At 39.3% G+C, this 22,901-nt stretch overlaps 2 protein-coding genes across 2 annotated transcripts in view; both read right to left on the reverse strand.

The window, feature by feature from the left end:
• Nucleotides 1-7,536, reverse strand: part of LOC110257266 (uncharacterized) — an 826,705-nt gene extending 819,169 nt beyond the window's left edge. Inside the window, exon 1 of the mRNA XM_085002418.1 lies at nt 7,444-7,536. The gene's annotated coding sequence lies outside the window, so the exon portion shown is untranslated. The remainder of the gene's footprint in view (nt 1-7,443) is intronic.
• HTR1A (5-hydroxytryptamine receptor 1A) lies at nt 5,514-10,050 on the reverse strand. The gene has a single exon (XM_005672476.4). The coding sequence runs from the start codon at nt 9,476-9,478 to the stop codon at nt 8,210-8,212; it is 1,269 nt and encodes a 422-aa protein (XP_005672533.1). The 5' UTR covers nt 9,479-10,050; the 3' UTR covers nt 5,514-8,209.
• Between the last annotated feature and the right edge of the window lie 12,851 nt (nt 10,051-22,901).

Raw genomic sequence — 22,901 nt, forward strand, 5'->3', positions numbered from 1 at the left:
ATATTTGCAAGTCATATATGTAATAAGAATCTAGTATACTGATATATAAAGAACACTTACCATTCAATATAAAAAGACCATCTAAGTTTAAGAATGGGAAAAGGATTTGAATAAACATCTCTCTGGATAAGATAACAAATGACCAATAAACACATGAAAATATGTTCAATATCATTAGCTATAAATGAAATGCAAATCAAAACCACAATGAGATCCCACTTCAGATGAATTAGAGTGGCTATCATCAATAAGACAGATAAAAGAAGTATTGGCAAGAAGAAATCAGAAGAGAAACTTTTACATTATTGGCAGAATGTAAAATAGCACAGTTGCTTTGGAAAATATTTTGGAAGTTACTCATAATGTAAGACATGGATTTACCATATTATCCAGCGATTCCATTTCCAAGTTTATATCCAATATTATGAAAACATGCCCTGGAAAAATTTGCATATGAATGTTCATAGCAGCACTATTCATAAAAGCCCTAAAGTGGAAACAACCTACATATTTATTAATGGTTGAATAGATAAAATGGAATATTATTTGGCAGTAAAAAGAAATAAGTATTGATACATACTACATCATAGATTAATCTTTAAAATTTTATGCTAAGTAAAAGCAGCCAGTTACAAATGAACTATCTATCAAGAATAGGCAAACTCATAAAGATAGAAGGTAGATTAGTGCTTACCTAGGGCTCAGGGTTTAGTGGGAAAAAGAGTGACTGCTAATGGATACAGAGTTTATTTTGAGGTGATGAAAATGTTCTAAGATGAATTATAATTATGGCTGCTCAACTCCACAAATAAACTAAAAAACTTTGTAAACTTTAAATGGTTAATGTAAAGACGTGAATTTTATCCCAATGGACCTGTTTTCAAAACAAAACTATACCATGCAGCAAGATGACAGTGGTAGCATAATAGGAAGTTAAATTCAGGTAACTTGGTTTATCAAAGACAGGTTTCTTTTCACCATATAGGGTACATGACAGAGTTTGGGGAGGGGGTGATATAGGACTATATGGGATTCTGCAAGACTCTATTCAGGGCTTGCCTTGGCCTGGCTGATCCTTATCCTGAAGAGGTTGAATATGAATATTTTCAACCTAAATGACTCTGCTGTCAGGAATTTTCCTACCAAACTGTAACTTCACACCTCTCATAACTCTTTGAAAGAGTCCACTTCAATATAATCTAACCAGTAAGTCCTTCCCCAAACAACCTGAAAAATAAGTAGCAAGACCCTTTCACTCTACCTTGGTACTCTCCATATATCTTACTCTAGTTCCCCCTTCACCCCATAATACAGATCACTATTTGATATATTACATATACAGGTGGTTTTGTTGTTAATTTTCTCTCTCCTTCTCTGGAATGTAAACTTCTTCAGGTTTGTGACTGTTAATACAGTCTGTTAGCTAATAGACTGTTAGCTTTTCAGTATGACAAAGTACTCCTCAAGTTTAGTGCCTTAAAATAACAACCATCCACTTAGTCCACAAGTCTGTGCTTTGACAACTTGGAATGAGTAAAGCTGGATGATTTCTCTTAGGTCAGCTATGCTCACTCTTACATCTGCAGTCAGTGCTGAGTCAGTTGAGACCTGTCTGGTTCACCATGACGTTATCTGGGATGACTCTGCTCTGCTCCAGATGATTTCTCAGTCTCCAGCAACAGAGCAAGGATTGTCCACATGATGGTTGGACAGGGTTATGTGGGAGCATGTGAAGTGTGAAAGACCTAGTGAATTCTTTGCCCAGACTGTAATCTCATCAATTCCATCCTGTTTTATTGGTCAAAGCGCTTCACAAGGCCAACTGAGATTTAAGCAATGAGAGAGGCTCATGCATGCAGGCATGTGCCCTCTCTCTCTCCATATATATATATATATATGTAAATATGTATGTATGTATTTATTTATGGTAGAATCTGTGGCATATGGAAGTTCCCAGGCTAGGGGTCAAATCAGAGCTGCAGCTGCTGGCCTCATCTACAGCCACAGAAACACCAGATCCAAGCTGCATCTGCAACCTACACTGCAGCTTGCAGCAACGCCAGATCTTTAACCCACCAAGCGAGACCAGGGATCACACCCACATTCTCATAGAGATAATGTCGGGCCCTTAACCCACTGAGCCACAATGAGAACCCCAAGCCTTCATATCTTGATGGGAACAGCAGAAAACAACATTGCAAAAAAGGTGACACAAAAGGGAGGAATAACTGTGGCCACTTTTATAAACAATCTACCAGAGAGGCTTCATGTACTTTTCATCTTGCTGTATCCCAAGCTCCTAGGACAGTGCCTAACAGTGCTCCAGAAATACTAGTTAAATGAATGTCTACCACTCCTGAACCAGAAGCTCTTCCATAAATCACCCCTCCTCTGTTGCAAATCTTTATAATACAGTACATGTTTGCAAGACATTACATTGTGAATATTTGTAAACAGAATCCTGTTTCTATTGTTCTTTTAAAGCTAAAACCAGCTTCCATAGTTCCTCTTTTCTTTAGTTCTTGCAAAGTCAGAATAACTGCTTCCAGAGACCATGAAGCACATCGTATTTCATAGAATGCTTCCCTCCCAAGGACTTTGGATAAGTTTCAAAACACTTTCTCATCAATCTCCACAGCTAGCCATGTAAACAGATAGGTGAGTCCTATTGTCTCCTCTTTCTTTGCTCCTCTCAGCTAACTTATTTCCTTTTCTTTCTTCAAAGCTGAAACCAGCTGAGACACAAGAGAAGGACCACTTGCCAAGGCAAGATAGCACCTTAAAATTCTGGCCTGGCAAACTTTCTGAAAGCTTGAACAATTGTGGATGGTTACAGACAGGCAGCGTGGAAATGCCCAAGATAGGACCAGATATGGAATTGTCTGTGGACTTGACCCATTTTCCAATCCCTGCCATTGCCACATAAGCAAAGTGAATTGGAAAATAGAATTCACTGGATGCTTTGTCCTCATGGACAAAGATTTTCTAGAAATATCTAGCTTAAGGATCAACCAGGTCTGCTATGGTTCTTAAGGAGTGGACTTGAAGAGCAAATTGGATTGCTCTGTGCTCCATTTGGTCAAATGGACAGACCCAGTTTTCTGGGCTTCAAATATCATTCTTAGCACATTGCCTAACATGCTGTGTTTGGGGTGTTCTTGAAAAACTGCTGTAATCCCTTGGAATTATGCTTTCTCCAAAAAATAATGAACACATCCTTTTTAAAAATGCATCGCTAATCAGGGAATTGATCCAACCGCTGCTCTATGAGGTGGCATTCTTCACATATTCACCCACATGACAGATTGTTTGAATGCTGTGATACATGTATCAATACCTTTACTAGCAGATCCCTGCCATCTGGACTGGAAATTCTTTTAGCAGAGAACAAAGCCTTTTCATATTTATGGATAAAGCTGAAAAAAACAAAGACCCACAGAAGAAGCAATTCTGGACTTTCCTTTTTCTGTTATTTGCCCAAATATCCTTTGCTCAAAACCTCATCAGTATCTTCAGCTCCCTTTCACTTCACATCCAGGCACCAAGTCCTGCCAGTTCTTTCTCTGACATATTTTTCAGTCTTATCAGCATCCCACATTCAGGCATTTATTGTTTCACATCTGTATCACTGAAATTACATACAGTATACTTCTGTTTTCATTATTAGTGATCGCCACTAAAACTACAGTTCTAATTTTAAATCTTATATTAAAATGCTTCCATATATGATCTTATAGCATTGTAGGTTTTTTTTTTTTTAATGTACCCATTACTATGTGAATCTTCTTCTTCTGCTAAAATGGTCCAATTAGTGTTTCCAGAAGGATCTGCTACCTCAAATTTAAAGGGTATATTATGTGTGAAAATCACTTGGCAAAATCACAAACATTACATAAATGTGAATTATTGTCTTGTACCTACCCCTGGTCACTCTGTTGTCACTCTTTAAAGGTTTAATGAGTTTCTCCTTATTTATATGCTCTGCTCCTTACTCTGCTCAGAACATTCTTTTTCTTATCTAGTTACCCTAACCTCCATTCCTTTGGCTTTAGACTCATCTTCTTTCTCTCTTCCCAGACCCTTCATGTTGATAAAACACATGGGAAGTTTTGAGCCTGAATCTTTCTCTAGCATTAGCAGCTTCATAATCAACCCTGGCTGATGTACCTAGAAACCTAGATAAAATTTCCATCCCTGATCCCCACTTTACATAAAGAGGAAATCAGGTTGTCTTTGGCACCTCATAAAGAATGTCCATCTTTTTATGTCACTCCTCATGTATTCAGAGCTCATTCTGGATGCTCTACACAGCTTTCCCTACCCAATATTCCCTACCCACCCCTAACCCATAGTGATCTTTGTCCTCTGAATTCTTATAGAACCAAACTCCTGTGATTTGTTCTGTTTAGATGATTCTTATATTCTACCATGAGTGTTTACTTAGCCTTAGTAGTTTATTCTTGAACTCCCAAGTAGGTTTTAAATCCCATCAAGTTGTGCACACAGCTTATATTCATTTGTAGTCCCATATTTCAACATTATCCAATACAGCCTGACATGTGATGGCCATTAATTGCTTATCTGAGCTTGTTAGTTACACTGGAAGTGACTGATAGCAATTCTCTCTCTCTTAATTGGAGTGTTGATAAAGGCTCAGGAAGCTCTGTAGAAAACAGAAGCCATTGTCTCCTTGGAGGAATATATGCCAGTACAGAGAATAAAGGTTAAGAAGGGAGATATCCAGAATGTAAGAGACAAATGTGCCAAATGCATCATTTTACTCAAGGTCAGGGAAGTGTTTATATAACACTGTTCAAATGAAAACTCCTGGACAGTTCTTGTTTAATTGATTTTCTTCTTCATTATTGGGAAAATATGTATGTACACACATTGCCTAAATTAGGCTTCATACAGCATCCTCTTCTGTAGCCATAACAGCTCTTACCTTTGTTTCCCCTTGGGGCTTACTTAGGTTTACCTTGCCCTGCAGCCACCATCCTGACAGTAGAAAACAATGAAATTAACAAACATAACAGGGGAAAAAAGAGGTATGACTGATGACTCCAGAACAGAAAAGAAAGAATTTGAGTTAATTTTAACATAGTAATAGATCTTAGGTATAAAACCTCACTATCAAATGAGAGCCAGCCAGAAAGAATAATGCCCTTCTACTTTTGATCGTGGGCCCCTGGGGCTTTTACTAGAGGCTATATTTCTCTTTTGCAGGTCCCCTACCCTGTCCGTACTAATGAGATAGATGCCTAAATCTTAACTGTAGGTGTCAGTCAGGAAAAATGTTGCATGGTTCTGTGGCTAAACAATGAAATGTGACCTTCTCCTTCCAGAGATAGAATTTTTTAAAAAAGAAATCACTCTTCTAGAATGACTTTCTGTGCTGAAACTACAGTTATTTCTCTAAATGCCAGATCCATGGTAACAGGATCTTCTGCCGATAAATGTATTTTTTTAACTTCAATTTTAAAATTATATAAATAAATACAAGTAGACAGCGATTCTGATTAAAATAAAGATGCATACGTTACTGATATCACTTTATTGTGGCATTATCATTATTAAAGTTCTTTATTGGCACATGAAAAGTGAAGGCCAATTTTGATGCATATTTACTTTACCTTAATACAATACTTTAAAAGAAAAAAAAAGCATTAGAGGCTGAGCAGCTTTTGTGCTTATTCCTCAAATTTCTAAATTGCTTTGGCAATTATATCCCAATTGGATGCCCCTTCTCCACTCTTGTGTAAATCCTCCAGAGTAGGAAGATCAAATGCCCAAAAACCATTGCCAAAGATCTGCAAAAGACACAACTAAATTGCAGTCTCCTGACTTCAAATGCTGGCCAAGGCATAATTTATATGAGTAAATTTAGGGATTGAATTATTTTATATAGAGAATTTGTTCTAAAAATTTAGGAAGACATACAGAAAAGTTATTTTTTTTTCATATAGCTCTACTTAAATTACTGTGAGCAAAAAAGAAATTGACTAGAGAAGTCCCCCTCATTTTATCCATCATAGCCCCTTTTGAGTATCACATATGTATAGACAAATCATCCACTGAGTTCCCCAAGTTCTTATACTTTCTCTATTTTACCAGGATATGATGACTACTCTCACTTTAAGTCTGAGAAGTTACCAAATGAAGGCTTTGTTCAGCTCGACAAACAAGAAAATGTCTACAAGTGATAGAACTGTTTTTTCCCCTTAATTTTAACACAAGCAAACTTCTCATTGGCAATTTTTGCAACACTGTTCTCAAAACAGCCAATGCAATCATTCAAAAGGTACACATGAAGGGAGAAGTGAGTTAAAAATCAATAACGTTTTGAATTATTGGAAAATGAAACTATTATTCATCAGAAAATTAGAGGCTAGATGCAACTTTAACAAACCTCTTGATCCTGATCACATGGATGGGAATTTACATTCAAATGGAGCACAGAGCACCAAAAGAAAAACTTCCCTTCTGGGGGCAGTAAAGGTTATAACTGATTTTTCAGGAGTGGGAAGGCTGAAAGAATAACTTTTAAGGGGAAAAAAGCTTGGTGTGCTCCACATAATCAAATACAAGAGGCAGGTTTCCGGCAAACCTATGTGGCAGGACAGTCAGGCCAAGAAGTATATGTGCAAAATTTTCCAGGACTCCAAAGAGAGAGAATCCCCAACTAGTGCTTTAGGGTCTCAGTATTTAAGGTGAGTGCCTCTGGGGTCACAGACAATGCTAAACCTAATGGGGGGTAGGAGGAGCTATTCTATTGAAAGCCCAGACTGGCCATTTGGAATCAAAACGTCCTGGTAACTAAGTGTCCTGGAAATGTAAAACAAATCCTGTGTAGTGTTAGGATGAAGTAGATAGAGCTATCTCCCTATCTGAAAAGGACAAGGGCGAGGGGGCGAATTAGGAGGAAAGAGTCTGCATCCTTTGGACAAAATTGTCCTTTCAGGTTCCCAGGGGAGTGCCAGCTAGAGCTCCAGGGCCCATTTGGACGATGCCACCCCTTGGAACTTGTTGGTCTTTCTGGTTCCTAGACCTTGGCTGGACCTTATGCCGCTTGGGCAAACCTTAAGGGTTTTTTACCCTCGCTTCGGCGGGCCCTAGAGCCTAGGCAGAGGGAAAGCTTCAGTCAGGATTAGCTTTCCCTGTGCCAGCGGGGCACACGCCCGGCCTCAGAGAAGGCCAAGGCACGCGGATCCCCGGCGCTAGCGCTAGGAGCCACAGCGCGCGCAGCGTGGCAGGCGGGCGCCTCCCACAGTAGATAAGTGGCGATGCCACTTACGGACCCGCCGGAAACCTGTAAAAACAGAAGTCCGTTCTCCCTTCCCTATTATTTTTAGTTTCTTTGGTGAGTGCCAACACCGAGGCAGGCAAGGAAAAATTCGTTCTGCAGTCCCTTGCTCTCCCCCACTGGCCCAACCTTGTACTTACAAGTCCACTGTAAAAGACAACTTCTAGCCACTTGTTTTAAATCCAAGAAAACAACGCAAGGCGCTCTTCGCGGAAGAGTTATTCTGCGAGTCTACACCTGGAGGCGGGGATTCCCAGAGGACCCGTAGGCAAAGGGAAAAGCAGACCCTCCCACATTTCCCGACTAGCAAATTAACGCCGAGGGATTAGCAAGGGCGTAAAAGGGAAGATGGGAAAGGAAATAAGGAAAGAGATTGAAAAAAAAAAAAAACCTGAACATTTCTAGGGCAAGTGGGCGGGGCCAGGGGGTGGTTGCTGGGGAACTGAGCAAAGTCCTGAACTTGAAGTTCAAGTTATAGCAGTGAAGCGATCAGGTGGAAGCGTTTTGTGAGAGCGGCGGCTAGATGTACAGTTTCTTTTTAGAGTGGATTTTTTGCCTGGAACAGCTGAGGCTTAAACTTCCGCCGGGAATATCTGGGGGGCAGAAGAGGGAGGATTCAATTGCTGGGATCAAAACTGATTCCAAGGCCAAAGTTTGAGCCTGGATAGCATCTCAGAGACCCGGGGAGTTTCCCAGACTCAGTTGCCCTGCGGCTGGAGGCTCTCTGCACAGTGCTCCCTCCTTCGCCGCAGAGTATTGAGGGCTGAGGGAGGGGGCTTGGCGTCTGGAAGCAGCGCTCAGAGCAGCTGAGAATGTCAGAGGAAAAGTAGCAAAGGCTTTGATTCCAGAGGGCTAAGGGGTGCAGGTTAGATGGAGTAGACCTCCTCGAAGGCTACTCTTCCATCATCATCGGCGGCAGAACTTGCACTTGATAATCTTCTTAAAAGCGTTTTGGAAGTCTTTGTTAAAATAGGCGTAAATAACAGGGTTGAGCAGAGAGTTGGAGTAGCCCAGCCAATTGATTATGGCGCCCAACAGGGTGGGCATGTGGCAGCTGCTCTCGCAGAAAGGCAGGACCAGGGCCACAATGAAGAAGGGCAACCAACAGAGGATGAAGGTGCCCATGATGATGCCCAGCGTCTTCACAGTCTTCCTCTCTCGGGCCAAGGCCATTTTGCGCTTGGCTTCAGCGTTGCGCTCATTTTTCTTCTTGAAGGAGGTGGGGACGCAGGAGACAGCACTGGCCTCGTTGGGCAGCGGCAAGTGCTCTTTGGAGTTGCCCACTCGGTGCACTTCGATCACCTCCAGGGCGGCACCTTCTTCGCCCTGCCTCACCGCGCCGTTGGCGCACGGAGCCGCTGCTGCCTTGTTCTCCATGCCTTGTTTCCAGTCTCTGATACCTGGCTCACCATTTACGCTTTTTGGGGGCTGCGGGGCAGGCGACGCCCCAAGGGGGTTGTTGCCTCTCTTTTTCTCCACCTTTTTGACAGTCTTGCGGATTCGGAATCGCGCTGCTCTGAAGATGCGCCCGTAGAGAACCAACATGAGCAGCAGCGGGATGTAGAAAGCGCCGAAGGTGGAGTAAATAGTGTAGCCGTGGTCCTTGCTGATGGTGCACGCATCAGGGTCTGAGCGGTCTTCTGGGGTGCGCCAGCCCAGCATGGGCGGGATGGAGATGAGGAAACCAATGAGCCAAGTGAGCGAAATGAGCGCAGCGGCGCGCCGGGGCGTCCTCTTGTTCACGTAGTCAATGGGGTCTGTGATGGCCCAGTACCTGTCCAGCGCGATGGCGCACAGGTGCAGGATGGACGAGGTGCAGCACAGCACGTCGAGGGCGATGAACAGGTCACAGGTGACCTGTCCCAGAGTCCACTTGTTGAGCACCTGATACAACGCGGCCATGGGCAGCACCAGCACTGACACCATGAGGTCGGTGACGGCCAGCGAGCCTATAAGATAGTTCGCCACGTTCTGCAGGGAGCGCTCCAGGGCGATGGCAGCCACCACGCAAGCATTGCCCAGCACTGCGCAGAAGATAAGTGTGCCCAGCAGCAAAGAGGTGATCACTTGGTAGCTGAAGGTCACGTCGGAACTGCCAGTAGCGTTGCCGCGTGCCCCGAAGGGACCCTGGGACGACGTGGTGTTGTTGCCCTGATCAGGGCTAAGCACATCCATGCCTGCGCTCCCAGCGGGGGAGGGGGAGGGGAGAAAGGGCTGCGCCAGGATCCCCCCCCCTCCCCCTGGGGTCTTCCACCCCTCTTTCCCTGGGAGTTTCACGGGGAAGGGTACTCGGGGACTCAAGCAGGAAGTTCTTACTGCTCAGGCGAAGGCATCTCCGAGGAGCTGCTATCTTCTAGGCGCTTCCTGGGCTCTTGTAGTCCAGCGCGCTCAAAGACTCCAGCTGGGAAACGAATTGGCCAGAGAACAGCTCCGGGATCTCTGGGCGGCGTAAAAGTGGCTGGAATGTCTGTCTCTCGCTGACCATTTTACTTTGCCGCTGCCTAATCCGCTGGCAGACCCGGAATCTTCCCACTAGCAAAAGAGCCTCACACCAGCAAAAGATACTTAGAAGTATCTGGAATAGACAAACACCATCCTCCACAGTCCCCCTGTATCCTTCTTCTCCTTGCTTCTCTCCTTCTCTCTCTCCCACTCTTTTCTTTATCTTTCTCTTAAGCCTCCTCCTTCTCCCATTACCCGTCCCTTTCAGTTTCTCTCCCTTCTCACTCCCCTTTCTTTATCCTTCTAGTATTGCTCTGACAGCCGGTCTCCCTCCCTCCCACGCTTAACCCTCCTCTCCTAACACTTCCCCAACCCGGAGTGTCTCTTTCTCCCTGTTCCCCGCCCTCCTCTCCCTCTAGCTCAGCCTCTTTGCGTTCGAATCCCTTATTGTCGCCTGAGAGTCAGAACTCGCTTACACACACTCGATCAGACCAACAGTACAACAAATAACTCCGCCTCCCACCCAGGCAAACTGGAGGTGGAGGGGGGAATCTAACTACACATTGCTTCTTATTTCTGTCAGATTCTTAAGTAGAGTCAGTATCACAGAGTGTCAATAGGAAATGTGAAAAGGAGCCCCGTGGAGCCTGAATAGAGAGGTGGACAGCCCTGGGTCAATCTGTAAATTATTACTAATTCATGGAAAGAAGATGGAGTGTATCTTAGCTTTTCAAAATTCACCCCCGTTTATCATCTCATAATTCAGCCTGACTTCTTTGGGAAGGATATTGCCTCTGACTTTGTTTTTTTAACCTTGAAGAAAGCAATTATAAAGGACGTGTCAAAGGACAGGTAAACCGCTGCACCTCAAAGTGAAGAAAAAAAGCAACTCGGTATGTATTACACACACACACACACACACACACACACACACACACACGCATACATACACGCATACATACACACATGCACACACGTGCCTTTCCATCACCACTGTCTTTTATAATTTGAATGAACATCGCCATCGCCCACAGTTTTGTGGCAAGTAAATTTAGGGAAAGGAATCTCTTGCCTTTGTTGTGTAAATGAAGTCTTTTTTTTTTTTTTTTTTTTTTTTTCCCCGTGGCATTTTGCTTTTCTTACCAGGGCTTGCAAACCTCTAGGGAAAACTTGGTGGAATCCCTGGTCTGCAGTTTTTCTTGGGCTCCAAAATTGCGTTCAGCACCTGGGACAGCTCTAGGCAATGAGGGCTTATGTCGCCACCTTCTGGCAAACGCTTTAGAGCGCCATGTAGAAACCCTAGTCTTGTAGGAAATAAGTATTGAGGAAATCCAACAACTTCAAAAATGAAAAAAGACAGTTATTAAAAGAATCCAATGAGTTTTGTATTTTTCCCCTAATTTCTTCAAAGATTTCTTTTAGCGTCCTCTTTTTCTTTTAATTATGTATATAAATCCTATTGCATTCCTAGCTCTTTTTGAAAGCCTACAGAATCTGTCATTCACAAGTTCTCTCTAGAAATGCAATTTTAATAGACTTAGGTAAACAACTTCACTTATGCTGATTTGGGGAAAACAAAGGCTGAACTTTGGAATTCATACGTTTGTACACATTCGTCAATAGGGGAAAACAGTATTGGATTTTTCCAAATGGGGATGACTTAACAGAAATTAAAGAGACTGCTGTGGGTTGGTTCTAAGCTATTTCTCTTACTAATAAAACCAAATTTAATTCCATTTGAACCTAGATAGAGAATGGGATTTTTAATCCACTAGAACAAGCATATAATACAACAAAGTTCACTTATACATTCTCATTACATGACTGAAGTAAAGGAAAAATACAGAATGCAAGCCCCAAAGTAGATAACACTAGATAATAGTGCAGAATCACTGCAGATAGCAATATTCTTAATATTGTGTTCAAATTTGAGCTCTGAATTCTACAAGATCAAACAAAAGCACAATCACCACGGCATCAAAGAAAATCTAGTTGGGCTAATACAGGCAGTACAGGACAGTGTGTGTGGAGATGGATTGTTTTACAATGCAGTGCCTGGCACAGTTCCCACTCAATCATTTCAGCATGCCACAATGAATGTAACATTTATAATGATTCATGGCATTGAAAAGGAAGAGATAAGCAGACATGATGATAACGGCTACAAACTCTGAAGAAATCTTTTTAAAACTTGCGAAGGTACTCATTCTCACTTTTAAAATCTCACAAATTTTTAAATAGCTTTAAAAAGCTTTTTTAAAATAAGTTTCAATTCCAAAATTTTTAATAGGAAAATAATTGAAATCTAGATTCTCCAAAGATGAAACTTTGGAAATGTAGTTGATAATGAAAACAAAGAGTAAAATAAAAGAAATTTGAGTTTTAAAAAATAAATATTCACATATCAGGTACAAACTTGAATAGGAATTATGCCAAACTTAGCACATATAAACATAGTGTAAATCAGTAGATATGTGTCAGCAACTGTGCATCCATCACTATTAAACTCAAATTGTTTAATAACTGACAGATTTATTTTTACTTTTTAAGAAAGCTAAAATTCTGTAAATCTGGTTATTAATGATATTCATGAAATGTGGCATTTGCTACTCTGCTTTAATATTTTACAACACAGCTTTTTTATTCAAGTTGAAAAAACTCTTAAGTAGCTTATGTTTTTCTTAGAAATAATGTATATAACATTTCAAACATTTCATTATAACAAGAATTTTAGGCACTCTTGTGAACACTAGGAGAAAATAGAAGTATAAAACGATATGCAACATTGACTATGGTTCCACAACCTCCAAGTGACTAGTAGATAATTATGTAAAACCTTTTATTAAACTAATAATATTGTGATATATATTAACAACACCATGATGTGTTTCTTCATTTTCACACTTTCTGAGTTGTTCTATATTTAACCCTTAGTGATACAGAATCCCAGATATGCCAAAAGAAGATGGTGCAAACCAAAAATTAAAATATAGACCCTTCTTCAAGGTCCCTGAAATTAGCCTAAAGAAAAGCAAGCCTAAAATGGATATTATTGACAAGATCATTAGAAAACTTCCAGTCACTTTCATTTCTTGTTTGAATTTACTAGATGCAAGTTTAAACTTGTCAGTTATGGATTTGGAGTATGATACATCATCCATCATGTGAAATTTCACTAAAATTGTTTATGGGAGATAAAGATTTTTAACATCTCCACAGGAAATTTGATACAAGCCAAGCATTTCAATGCAGTTCTTTGAGCAGAACCTAAGATTATAAAAAGATGTTAGGCTGAAGTTGTACTGAAAACTCTGTCATATTCTTATTGAAGGTTCAGTAATGCCCAATAACTGATACATTCATCGATAATCCCCAAGTTATGGCTGATTTGTTTATAAATGAAGAAATAATTTGTGTTGAAAATCTGCCTGAGATTATAAAGATCATTTAAAAAAACCCTCCTATTTAAAAATTTTATTTTCAAATTAAACCTAGGATAGATTTTTTTTAAGTTAAAAATATCATTCTGGGAGTTCACATTGTGGTGTAGTAGGAAAGAATCCAACTAGTATCCATGAGGATGCAGGTTCCATTCCCAGCTTTGCTCAGTGGGTTGGGGATCCTCAGTTGCCATGAGCTGTGGTTTTGGTTGCAGACACAGCTTGGATCTGGCATTGATGTAGTCCAGCAGCTACAGCTCCCATTCAACCCCTAGCTTGGGAACCTCCATATGCTGCAGGTGCAGTCCTAAAAAAACACAATATGTGTAAATATAGATAGATAGATTTTATATATATATATATAATTCTGAATTTTATTCACCCTCAATCTGTAACAAGTCAAATTTAAATTTTTCCAGAACTGTGATTTTTTTACTGGAATTCATTAAAAAAAAAAAAAAAAAAAACTTCAAGGAGAAATTTTTCCTTTTAGGGAATGCGGTCTTCTGATTATTGGTAAGAATTAACGGGCCCTTTATGAGAAATGCAACCAAAATGCAGGAGAAAATTCTCCTTTAAAACTGAGCAGATTTTTGGCTTATCTAATTCTCCCCATCCACCTTCCTTGGATAGTATCATTCCTTAATGGCTATTTCTATATGACAGACACTTCTCCATGGTCCAGAACTGCACTAAGTTTTCAGTGGCAAAACAAAATGATAGAAGCTTCAGTGTCTGCTGCTGAGAACTGTAAGACTGATTTGGTTCATTTAACACATATGTTGAAAACAGAATGTAAAGAGTGAAAAAAGTGGAAAAATAAAGTAACGTCTTCACTAGATATGTGACCTCAGACAAGTTAATTAATCATTTGTTTCCTCAGTAGTAAAATGGGTGTAAAAATAGGCTTGTGAAGATTAAGTGACTTATATAACTGGAATCTAATATCCAGCACAAATGAACATCTCCTCAGAAAAGAAAATCATGGACTTGGAGAAGAGACTTGTGGTTGCCTGATGGGAGGGGGAGGGAGTGGGAGGGATCGGGAGCTTGGGCTTATCAGACACAACTTAGAATAGATTTACAAGGAGATCCTGCTGAATAGCATTGAGAACTATGTCTAGATACTCATGTTGCAACAGAAGAAATGGTGGGGGAAAAACTGTAATTGCAATGTATACATGTAAGGATAACCTGACCCCCTTGCTGTACAGTGGGAAAAAAAAAAAAAAAAAAAGATTAAGTGACTTAACATACTTTGCTGGCCCATAATAAACACCCAGTAATAGTCAAACAATAATAGTACTAGTAGTGATGCAAAGTAATAGTATTAATTATCTACTAACAATTGCTGAGAAGTGCAGAGAAAGAGAATTAGGTAGGCTTAGTGAAAGAGCAAGGGATTGAAAAAACTAAGACCCTTTTGGGTGGGAATTTATTTTGAAAATAATTTGCACTTGGATGTATTACCAAACTAGGGTCCACTCACCCCCCACACATGCAGCAAAGCTAATCTGCTGACAAGGGGTTGTGGTGAAGCAAAGTAGAATATTTATTGCAATGTGCCCAACATAGGGCTGAGCAAAGAAACCCAGGAGTTCCCGTCATGGCGCAGTGGTTAATGCATCTGACTAGGAACCATGAGGTTGCCAGTTTGATCCCTGGCCTTGCTCAGTGGGTTAAGGATCCGGCATTGCTGTGAGCTGTGGTGTAGGTCACATACACGGCTTGGATCCTGCATTGCTATGTGTCTGGCATAGGCTGGTGGCTGCAGCTCCAATTAGACCCCTAGCCTGGGAACGTCCATAGGCTGCAGGAGCGGCCCTAGAAAAGGCAAAAAGACAAAAAAAAAAAAAAAATGGAGACCCAGCAGCTTGTGCTCAAAAGACTCAAACTTCTTGATGCCTTTCAAGGGAAAGATTTTAAAAGACAATGTGAGGGACAGGTTTGTAGTATGCCTGACCAGCCGGTAAATATTCTTCTGATTGGCTGGTACTGAGGTAACCAGGTAGTATTTCTGGAGTCAACATCATCGACCTGGTTCCAACTGGTCTGAGGGTGTTGGTGGTCAGTAGTTAACTTCCTCCATCTGGTGGAAGTTTAACCATCTTCAAAATAACTCAAGGATATGACCCAGAATATTATCTATAGCCTTTAAGGAGGAATTAAAAGTCTCAGACTTTGTTTCATGGCAAAATTAATATTTTATCTTGCTTGACTATTTTCCTTTGTTTCTGCATTTTATCACTTCTCTGATTAAATTTGCATATTGGAACTGAATAAGACCCAGGAGGCCAAAGCTTTTCTACAAACATGTCCCCATCTATGAGGGGACACAGTGGGGTCTGTCCCCTGGTGGGCCCAGCAGGGTCCTGCTCAGTTTCAGATGCGACATTCTCCATAGTCTTTAAAGTATTTTGTAAGCTTCAAATCCTTTAGGAAATTCTGAGCACAAGACAAGTGAAGAAAGATGTGACCTTTGCAATCTGGAACTTCTTGACTTAAATCAGAAGTTATTGGCAGGGGGCAGGTGATGAACATGTCAACAAAATTTCAATCATCACAGAGGAAAAGGAGTCTGCTTTTCTCTGGAAGCTCAACTTCAAAATAAATCTCAACTTCAAAATAAATAATTGAAATTCACAGGTCCTAATAAATTGTTTAAAAGTACATCAAAACCCAAAAGGCAGTATATTTGTTATAGGAAATTATCAGATCATAGTGACAGGTATGAATAAATGTGCCTTCCTGAGCTTACTTCCTCTACCCAGCTCTCATTCTGACAATGTTTTCGTGGCTTATTTCTGAAAGGGTAAGAGCACAGTTGAGATGATAAAAATGTTTGAAATGTTAGTACATTATTTCCTGTTAATCTAAGGACAGTTGGAAATTGCATTCAGTCTAATAATTATTTGAAACAATATTTAATTACTGCATTTATTCTAACAATAATTGATGGTAAATACATTTTATTTTGCTTTGGAAAGTAAATTTTTGTTTTAAAACTAAAACCAATACTCAATGCATTATTGGGCATTATTTTAATCTTGTTTTAAAACATACTGCTTATATAAAAGCAACAACTGTGATTACAAATGTGAGTCTTTGTGCCATTTGACCTATGGAAGCAGTAATTTGGTAGTTGGGAGTGGTGCCTCAGGGCCACAGTACTGTATTCAAATAGTCATGCTGCCATTTACTAGCCCTGAATTTTTTTTCTTAATTTTTCCATTGTATTATGCATTATATAAGAATTACAAAAAAATATAAAGATGATATAATATAAATAATAATATTATAAATGTCTCTATACTAAGAAAAACTTACAGAAAATAACAGTATGATTCCATTGAAGCTTTCTTTACTCTTGAATTTAGTTATTTGTCATTCGCATGATTTTGACTTTATACTTTAACACCATATGTATGTGTCAGTAAGCAACATAGAAATAGTATCATTCTCTATGTATTAGTCTACAACGTCCTTTTTTTGCTTGACATTATCTTTGTGAAATTAATCTGCATGGATACAAGCAACTCTAATTCATTTATTTTCACTATATTGTAAATTTAAATCACATTGACAGAGCCATAAATTATTTATCCTTTCTTTGTTTAGTGGACGTTTGTCTTTTCCAAACATTTACTTTTATAAATAATATTGCTGTGATTATTAATGTATATATCTTCTTTTTTAAATCTATGTAACTTAGAGTAAATTAGATTAATCTTTTCAAACAAAGCACATGGCAGGGAGGATCTTGTTTAAAATGCAAATTCTGACACCATAGGCATGGAAAGGAGCACAAGATTCTGCACATCTGCCAAGTTCCTGGGTAACACTGACACTGCTGATTCATCGGCCATACTTAAAGACGCAAGGATCTAAGTGAAATCATTGGGTCCTCTGATATGCCCAGATACAACTTCAGTAGACATAGCCTAATTCCTCTCCAATCTGGTTGTGTAAAATTTCATAACCACTTTTGTAGGTTGAATTGTGTCACCCAAAAGAAGGATTCAGTGTCTATGACTGTGACCTTATTGGGAAACAGGGCCTTTGCAGGTGCAATTAAGTTAAAAAGAGGTCATCTGGGATTATTTGAGTAATGTTCTTATATAATGAGGGCAATCTGGACAGACACACACACAATCAGCAGAAACTTGGGCAAACCCATAGGATGAAATCTCCCCTAGAGCTATCAGAGAGTTTGTATTGGGCCAACACTTTAAGTCAGATTCTAGCTTCCAGAATTCTGAGATAATACAATTTTGTTGATTTAAGCCACTCAGGTGATGGTACTTTGTTATGGCAGCCTGAAGAAACTAACACAATCACTAAAAATGTGCAAGTACCCATTGCTTCATCAAGGTTGAAGGTTTTCACGTTTCTTCACTAGGAATTATTTGACCTTGTCTTTTGTTTACCTCTAAACTGGGTTCTTTGTGTTTTTTATTAACTTACTAATTTTTAAAGTATTCATATATTATGGATATTACTCTTTCGTCATTCATGTTATTAAAAATATGTTCTCTCAATTTGGCTCATATTTTCCCTTTTTAAAATGTTAATGAATTTATATTTTTAGTTTAATGTAAATTAATATTTCTCTTTGTTCTGTGCATTTTCTTTTTTTTTTTTTTTTTATTATTTTCCCACTGTACAGCAAGGGGGTCAGGTCATCCTTAGATGTATACATTGCAGTTACAGTTTTTTCCCCCACCCTTTCTTCTGTTGCAACATGAGTATCTAGACATAGTTCTCAATGCTATTCAGCAGGATCTCCTTGTAAATCTATTCTAAGTTGTGTCTGATAAGCCCAAGCTCCCGATCCCTCCCACTCCCTCCCCCTCCCATCAGGCAACCACAAGTCTCTTCTCCAAGTCCATGATTTTCTTTTCTGAGGAGATGTTCATTTGTGCTGGATATTAGATTCCAGTTATAAGTGATATCATATGGTATTTGTCTTTGTCTTTCTGGCTCATTTCACTCAGGATGAGATTCTCTAGTTCCATCCATGTTGCTGCAAATGGCATTATGTCATCCTTTTTTATGGCTGAGTAGTATTCCATTGTGTATATATACCACCTCTTCCGAATCCAATCATCTGTCGATGGACATTTGGGTTGTTTCCATGTCCTGGCTATTGTGAATAGGGCTGCAATGAACATGCGGGTGCATGTGTCTCTTTTAAGTAGAGCTTTGTCCGGATAGATGCCCAAGAGTGGGATTGCGGGGTCATATGGAAGTTCTATGTATAGATTTCTAAGGTATCTCCAAACTGTTCTCCATAGTGGCTGTACCAGTTTACATTCCCACCAGCAGTGCAGGAGGGTTCCCTTTTCTCCACACCCCCTCCAGCACTTGTTATTTGTGGATTTATTAATGATGGCCATTCTGACTGGTGTAAGGTGGTATCTCATGGTAGTTTTGATTTGCATTTCTCTTATAATCAGCAATGTTGAGCATTTTTTCATGTGTTTGTTGGCCATCTGTATATCTTCCTTGGAGAAATGTCTATTCAGGTCTTTTGCCCATTTTTTCCATTGATTGATTGGCTTTTTTGCTGTTGAGTTGTATAAGTTGCTTGTATATTCTAGAGATTAAGCCCTTGTCAGTTGCATCATTTGAAACTATTTTCTCCCATTCTGTAAGTTGTCTTTTTGTTTTCTTTTTGGTTTCCTTTGCTGTGCAAAAGCTTTTCAGTTTGATGAGGTCCCATGGGCTTATTTTTGCTCTAATTTCTATTGCTTTGGGAGACTGACCTGAGAAAATATTCATGATGTTGATGTCAGAGAGTGTTTTGCCTATGTTTTCTTCCAGGAGTTTGATGGTGTCCTGTCGTATATTTAAGTCTTTCAGCCATTTGGAGTTTATTTTTGTGCATGGTGTGAGGGTGTGTTCTAGTTTCATTGCTTTGCATGCAGCTGTCCAGGTTTCCCAGCAATGCTTGCTGAATAGACTTTCCTTTTCCCATTTTATGTTCCTGCCTCCCTTGTCAAAGATTAATTGACCATAGGTGTCAGGGTTTATTTCCGGATTCTGTATTCTGTTCCATTGGTCTGTCTGTCTGTTTTGATACCAGTACCACACTGTTTTGATGACTGTGGCTTTGTAGTATTTCTTGAAGTCTGGGAGAGTGATGCCTCCTGCTTGGTTTTTGTTTCTCAGGATTGCTTTGGCGATTCTGGGTCTTTTGTGGTTCCATATAAATGTTTGGATTGTTTGTTCTAGTTCTGTGAACAATGTCATGGGTAATTTGATAGGGATTGCATTGAATGTGTAGATTGCTTTGGGTAGGATGGCCATTTTCACAATATTGATTTTTCCAATCCAGGAACATGGAATATCTTTCCATTTCTTTACATCTTCTTTGATTTCTTTGATTAAGGTTTTATAGTTCTCGGCATATAGGTCCTTTACCTCTTTGGTCAGGTGTATTCCGAGGTATTTGATTTTGTGTGGTACAATTTTAAAAGGTATCATTTTTTTGTATTCCTTTTCTAATGTTTCATTGCTGGTATACAGAAATGCAACTGACTTCTGAATGTTAATCTTATATCCTGCCACTTTGCTGAATTTATTAATCAGTTCAAGGAGTTTTGTGGTTGAGTCCTTAGGGTTTTCTAGGTATAATATCATGTCATCTGCATACAGTGACAGTTTGATCTCTTCTCTTCCTATATGGATGCCTTTGATTTGTTTTGTTTGTCTAATTGCTGTGGCTAAGACTTCCAAAACTATGTTGAAGAGCAGTGGTGAGAGTGGGCATCCCTGCCTGGTTCCAGATTTGAGTGAGAAGGCTTTCAGTTTTTCCCCATTGAGGATTATATTTGCTGTGGGTTTATCATAAGTGGCTTTGATTATATTCAGGAATGTTCCCTCTATACCCACTTTGGCGAGGGTCTTGATCATGAATGGATGTTGAACTTTGTCAAATGCTTTTTCTGCGTCTATTGAGATGATCATATGATTTTTGACCTTTTTTTTGTTAATGTGGTGTATGATGCTGATTGATTTGCGTATGTTGAACCATCCTTGTGAACCTGGGATGAACCCAACCTGGTCATGGTGTATAATTTTTTTGATATGTTGTTGGATTCGGTTGGCTAAGATTTTGTTGAGAATTTTTGCATCTATATTCATCAATGATATTGGGCGATAGTTTTCTTTTTTGGTGGTATCTCTGCCTGGTTTTGGAATGAGGGTGATGGTGGCCTCATAGAATGTCTTTGGGAGTATTCCTTCTTCTTCAACCTTTTGAAAGAGTTTAAGGAGGATGGGCACCGATTCCTCTTTATATGTTTGATAAAATTCACCTGTGAAGCCATCTGGTCCTGGACTTTTATTTGTAGGGAGTGATTTTATGACCTCTTCAATTTCATTTCTAGTGATCGGTCTGTTCAGTTGGTCTGTTTCTGCTTGATTCAGTTTTGGCAAGCTGTAAGATTCTAGAAAATTGTCCATTTCTTCCAGATTGTCAAACTTGTTGCCATATAGTTGTTCATAGTATTCTCTTATGGTTTTTTGTATTTCTGCTGTATCCGTTGTGATTTCTCCTTTTTCATTTATAATTTTGGTGATTTGGGTTCTTTCTCTCCTCTTTTTAGTGAGTCTGGCCAGGGGTTTGTCAATTTTGTTCACCTTTTCAAAGAACCAGCTCTTGGTTTTATTAATTTTCTCTATTGTTTTTTGAGTCTCTATTTTATTGATTTCTTCTTTGATCTTTATAATTTCCTTCCTTCTGCTGACTTTAGGACTTTTTTGTTCTTCTTTTTCTAATTCGTTTAGGTGGAGGGTTAAGTTGTCAATTTGGGATCTTTCTTCTTTTTTGAGAAAGGCCTGTATTGCTATAAATTTCCCTCTGAGCACTGCTTTCGCAGCATCCCATAGATTTTGAGAGGTTGTGTCTTCATTATCATTTGTTTCAAGGTAGTTTTTAATTTCCTTCTTGATTTCCTCATTGACCCATTGGTTTTTTAGTAGCATGTTGTTTAGTCTCCATGGAGTAGGTTTTTTCTCTTTGCTTTTCCCATGGTTGATTTCTAATTTCATGGCATTGTGGTCAGAGATGATACTTGAGATAATTTCTATGCTCCTAAATTTATTGAGATTCGCTTTGTGTCCCAATATGTGGTCGATTCTTGAGAATGTTCCATGAGCATTTGAGAAGAATGTGTATTCTGCTTTTTTTGGATGTAGTGTCCTGAAGATATCAATTAAGTCTAACTTTTCTATTGTTTCCTTTAGGATCTCTGTTGCTTTATTGGTTTTCTATCTAGAGGATCTGTCCATTGATGTGAGGGGGGTATTTAGGTCTCCTACTATGATTGTATTCTCATCAATATCTCCCTTTATGTCTGTTAATATTTGTTGTGTGTATCTGGGTGCTCCTGTATTTGGGGCATATATGTTGACAATAGTAACATCCTCTCCTTGGATGGATCCCTTAATCATTAAGTAGTGTCCTTCTTTGTCTTTCTTTATGTCTTTTGTTTTAAAGTCTATTTTGTCTGATATGAGCGTTGCGACTCCTGCTTTTCTGTCATGTCTATTGGCGTGAAATATTTTTCCCCACCCTTTCATTTTCAATCTATATGTATCTTTTGTCCTAAGGTGAGTTTCTTGTAGGCAGCATATTGAAGGTTTTTGCCTTTTTATCCACTCAGCCACTCTGTGTCTTTTGATTGGGGCATTCAGTCCATTGACATTTAAGGTGATAATTGATAGATGATTATTTATTGGCATTTGAACCTCGTGTTCCAGTTGATTCTATGGTTCTCCTTTTTTCTTTTTTTTTTTTTTTTTTTTTTTTTTTGGTTGGATGGTCTCCTGTTATTATCTGCTTGAGTGGTTTTTTTTTTCATTTTTTGCAAATGCAATATTTGGTTTTGGCTTGTGATTGCCCTGTTTTTTAAGTATGCTAACCCCTTCCCATAAATGTGTGTTTTAGCCTGATGGTCCTGTAAGTTCAAACACTTCATTACTATATTAAAATTAAGAAGAGAGACATACATATAAACAAAAAGGGTTATTTACCTCCTGACATCCCTTGCCCACATTTTATGGTTTTGATGACTCTTTTTTATTTTTTTCTTTTTAATTTTATTTTGTTTGAAGCATGTTCATGATTAAATCTGTATGCTGGCTTATTTGAGTGACTGCTCTCTGATTGCAGTTTCCTCAGTCCTAGTTCTTCCTCTTCTTCTTCTTCTTTTTTTTTTTTCTTTTCTTTTTTCTTCCCTTTCCTTCCTTTCTTTTTGGTTTAGAGAAGCCCTTTCAGTATTTCCTTTAACATGGGTTTTGTGTTGCTGTATTCTTTAAGTTTTTGTTTGTTGGAAAAAATTTTTATTTCCCCTTCTATTTTAAATGATATTCTTGCTGGATAGAGTATTCTAGGTTGCATATTTTTTCCTTTTAGCACTTTAAATATCTCTTGCCATTCCCTCCTGGCCTGTAGTGTTTCTGTAGAGAAATCAGCTGATATTCTTATGGGGGTTCCCTTGTAGGTAACATTCTGTTTTTCTCTTGCTGCCTTGAGGATCCTCTCTTTATCACTAACTTTTGCCATTTTTATTATGATGTGTCTTGGTGTGGGTCTGTTTGGGTTCAGTTTATTTGGGGCCCTCTGTGCTTCTTGTATCTTGAATCCAGTATCCTTTAGATTTGGGAAGTTTCCAGCAATAATTTCTTCAAATATATTTTCCATTCCCTTA

This window comes from Sus scrofa, chromosome 16 (genome assembly GCF_054392235.1).
Source record: "Sus scrofa isolate SSC_HxYL_T2T_F1_AM1 chromosome 16, Sscrofa_HxYL_maternal_Yorkshire_Landrace_v2.0, whole genome shotgun sequence".
In the NCBI taxonomy this organism is placed as follows: domain Eukaryota; kingdom Metazoa; phylum Chordata; class Mammalia; order Artiodactyla; family Suidae; genus Sus; species Sus scrofa.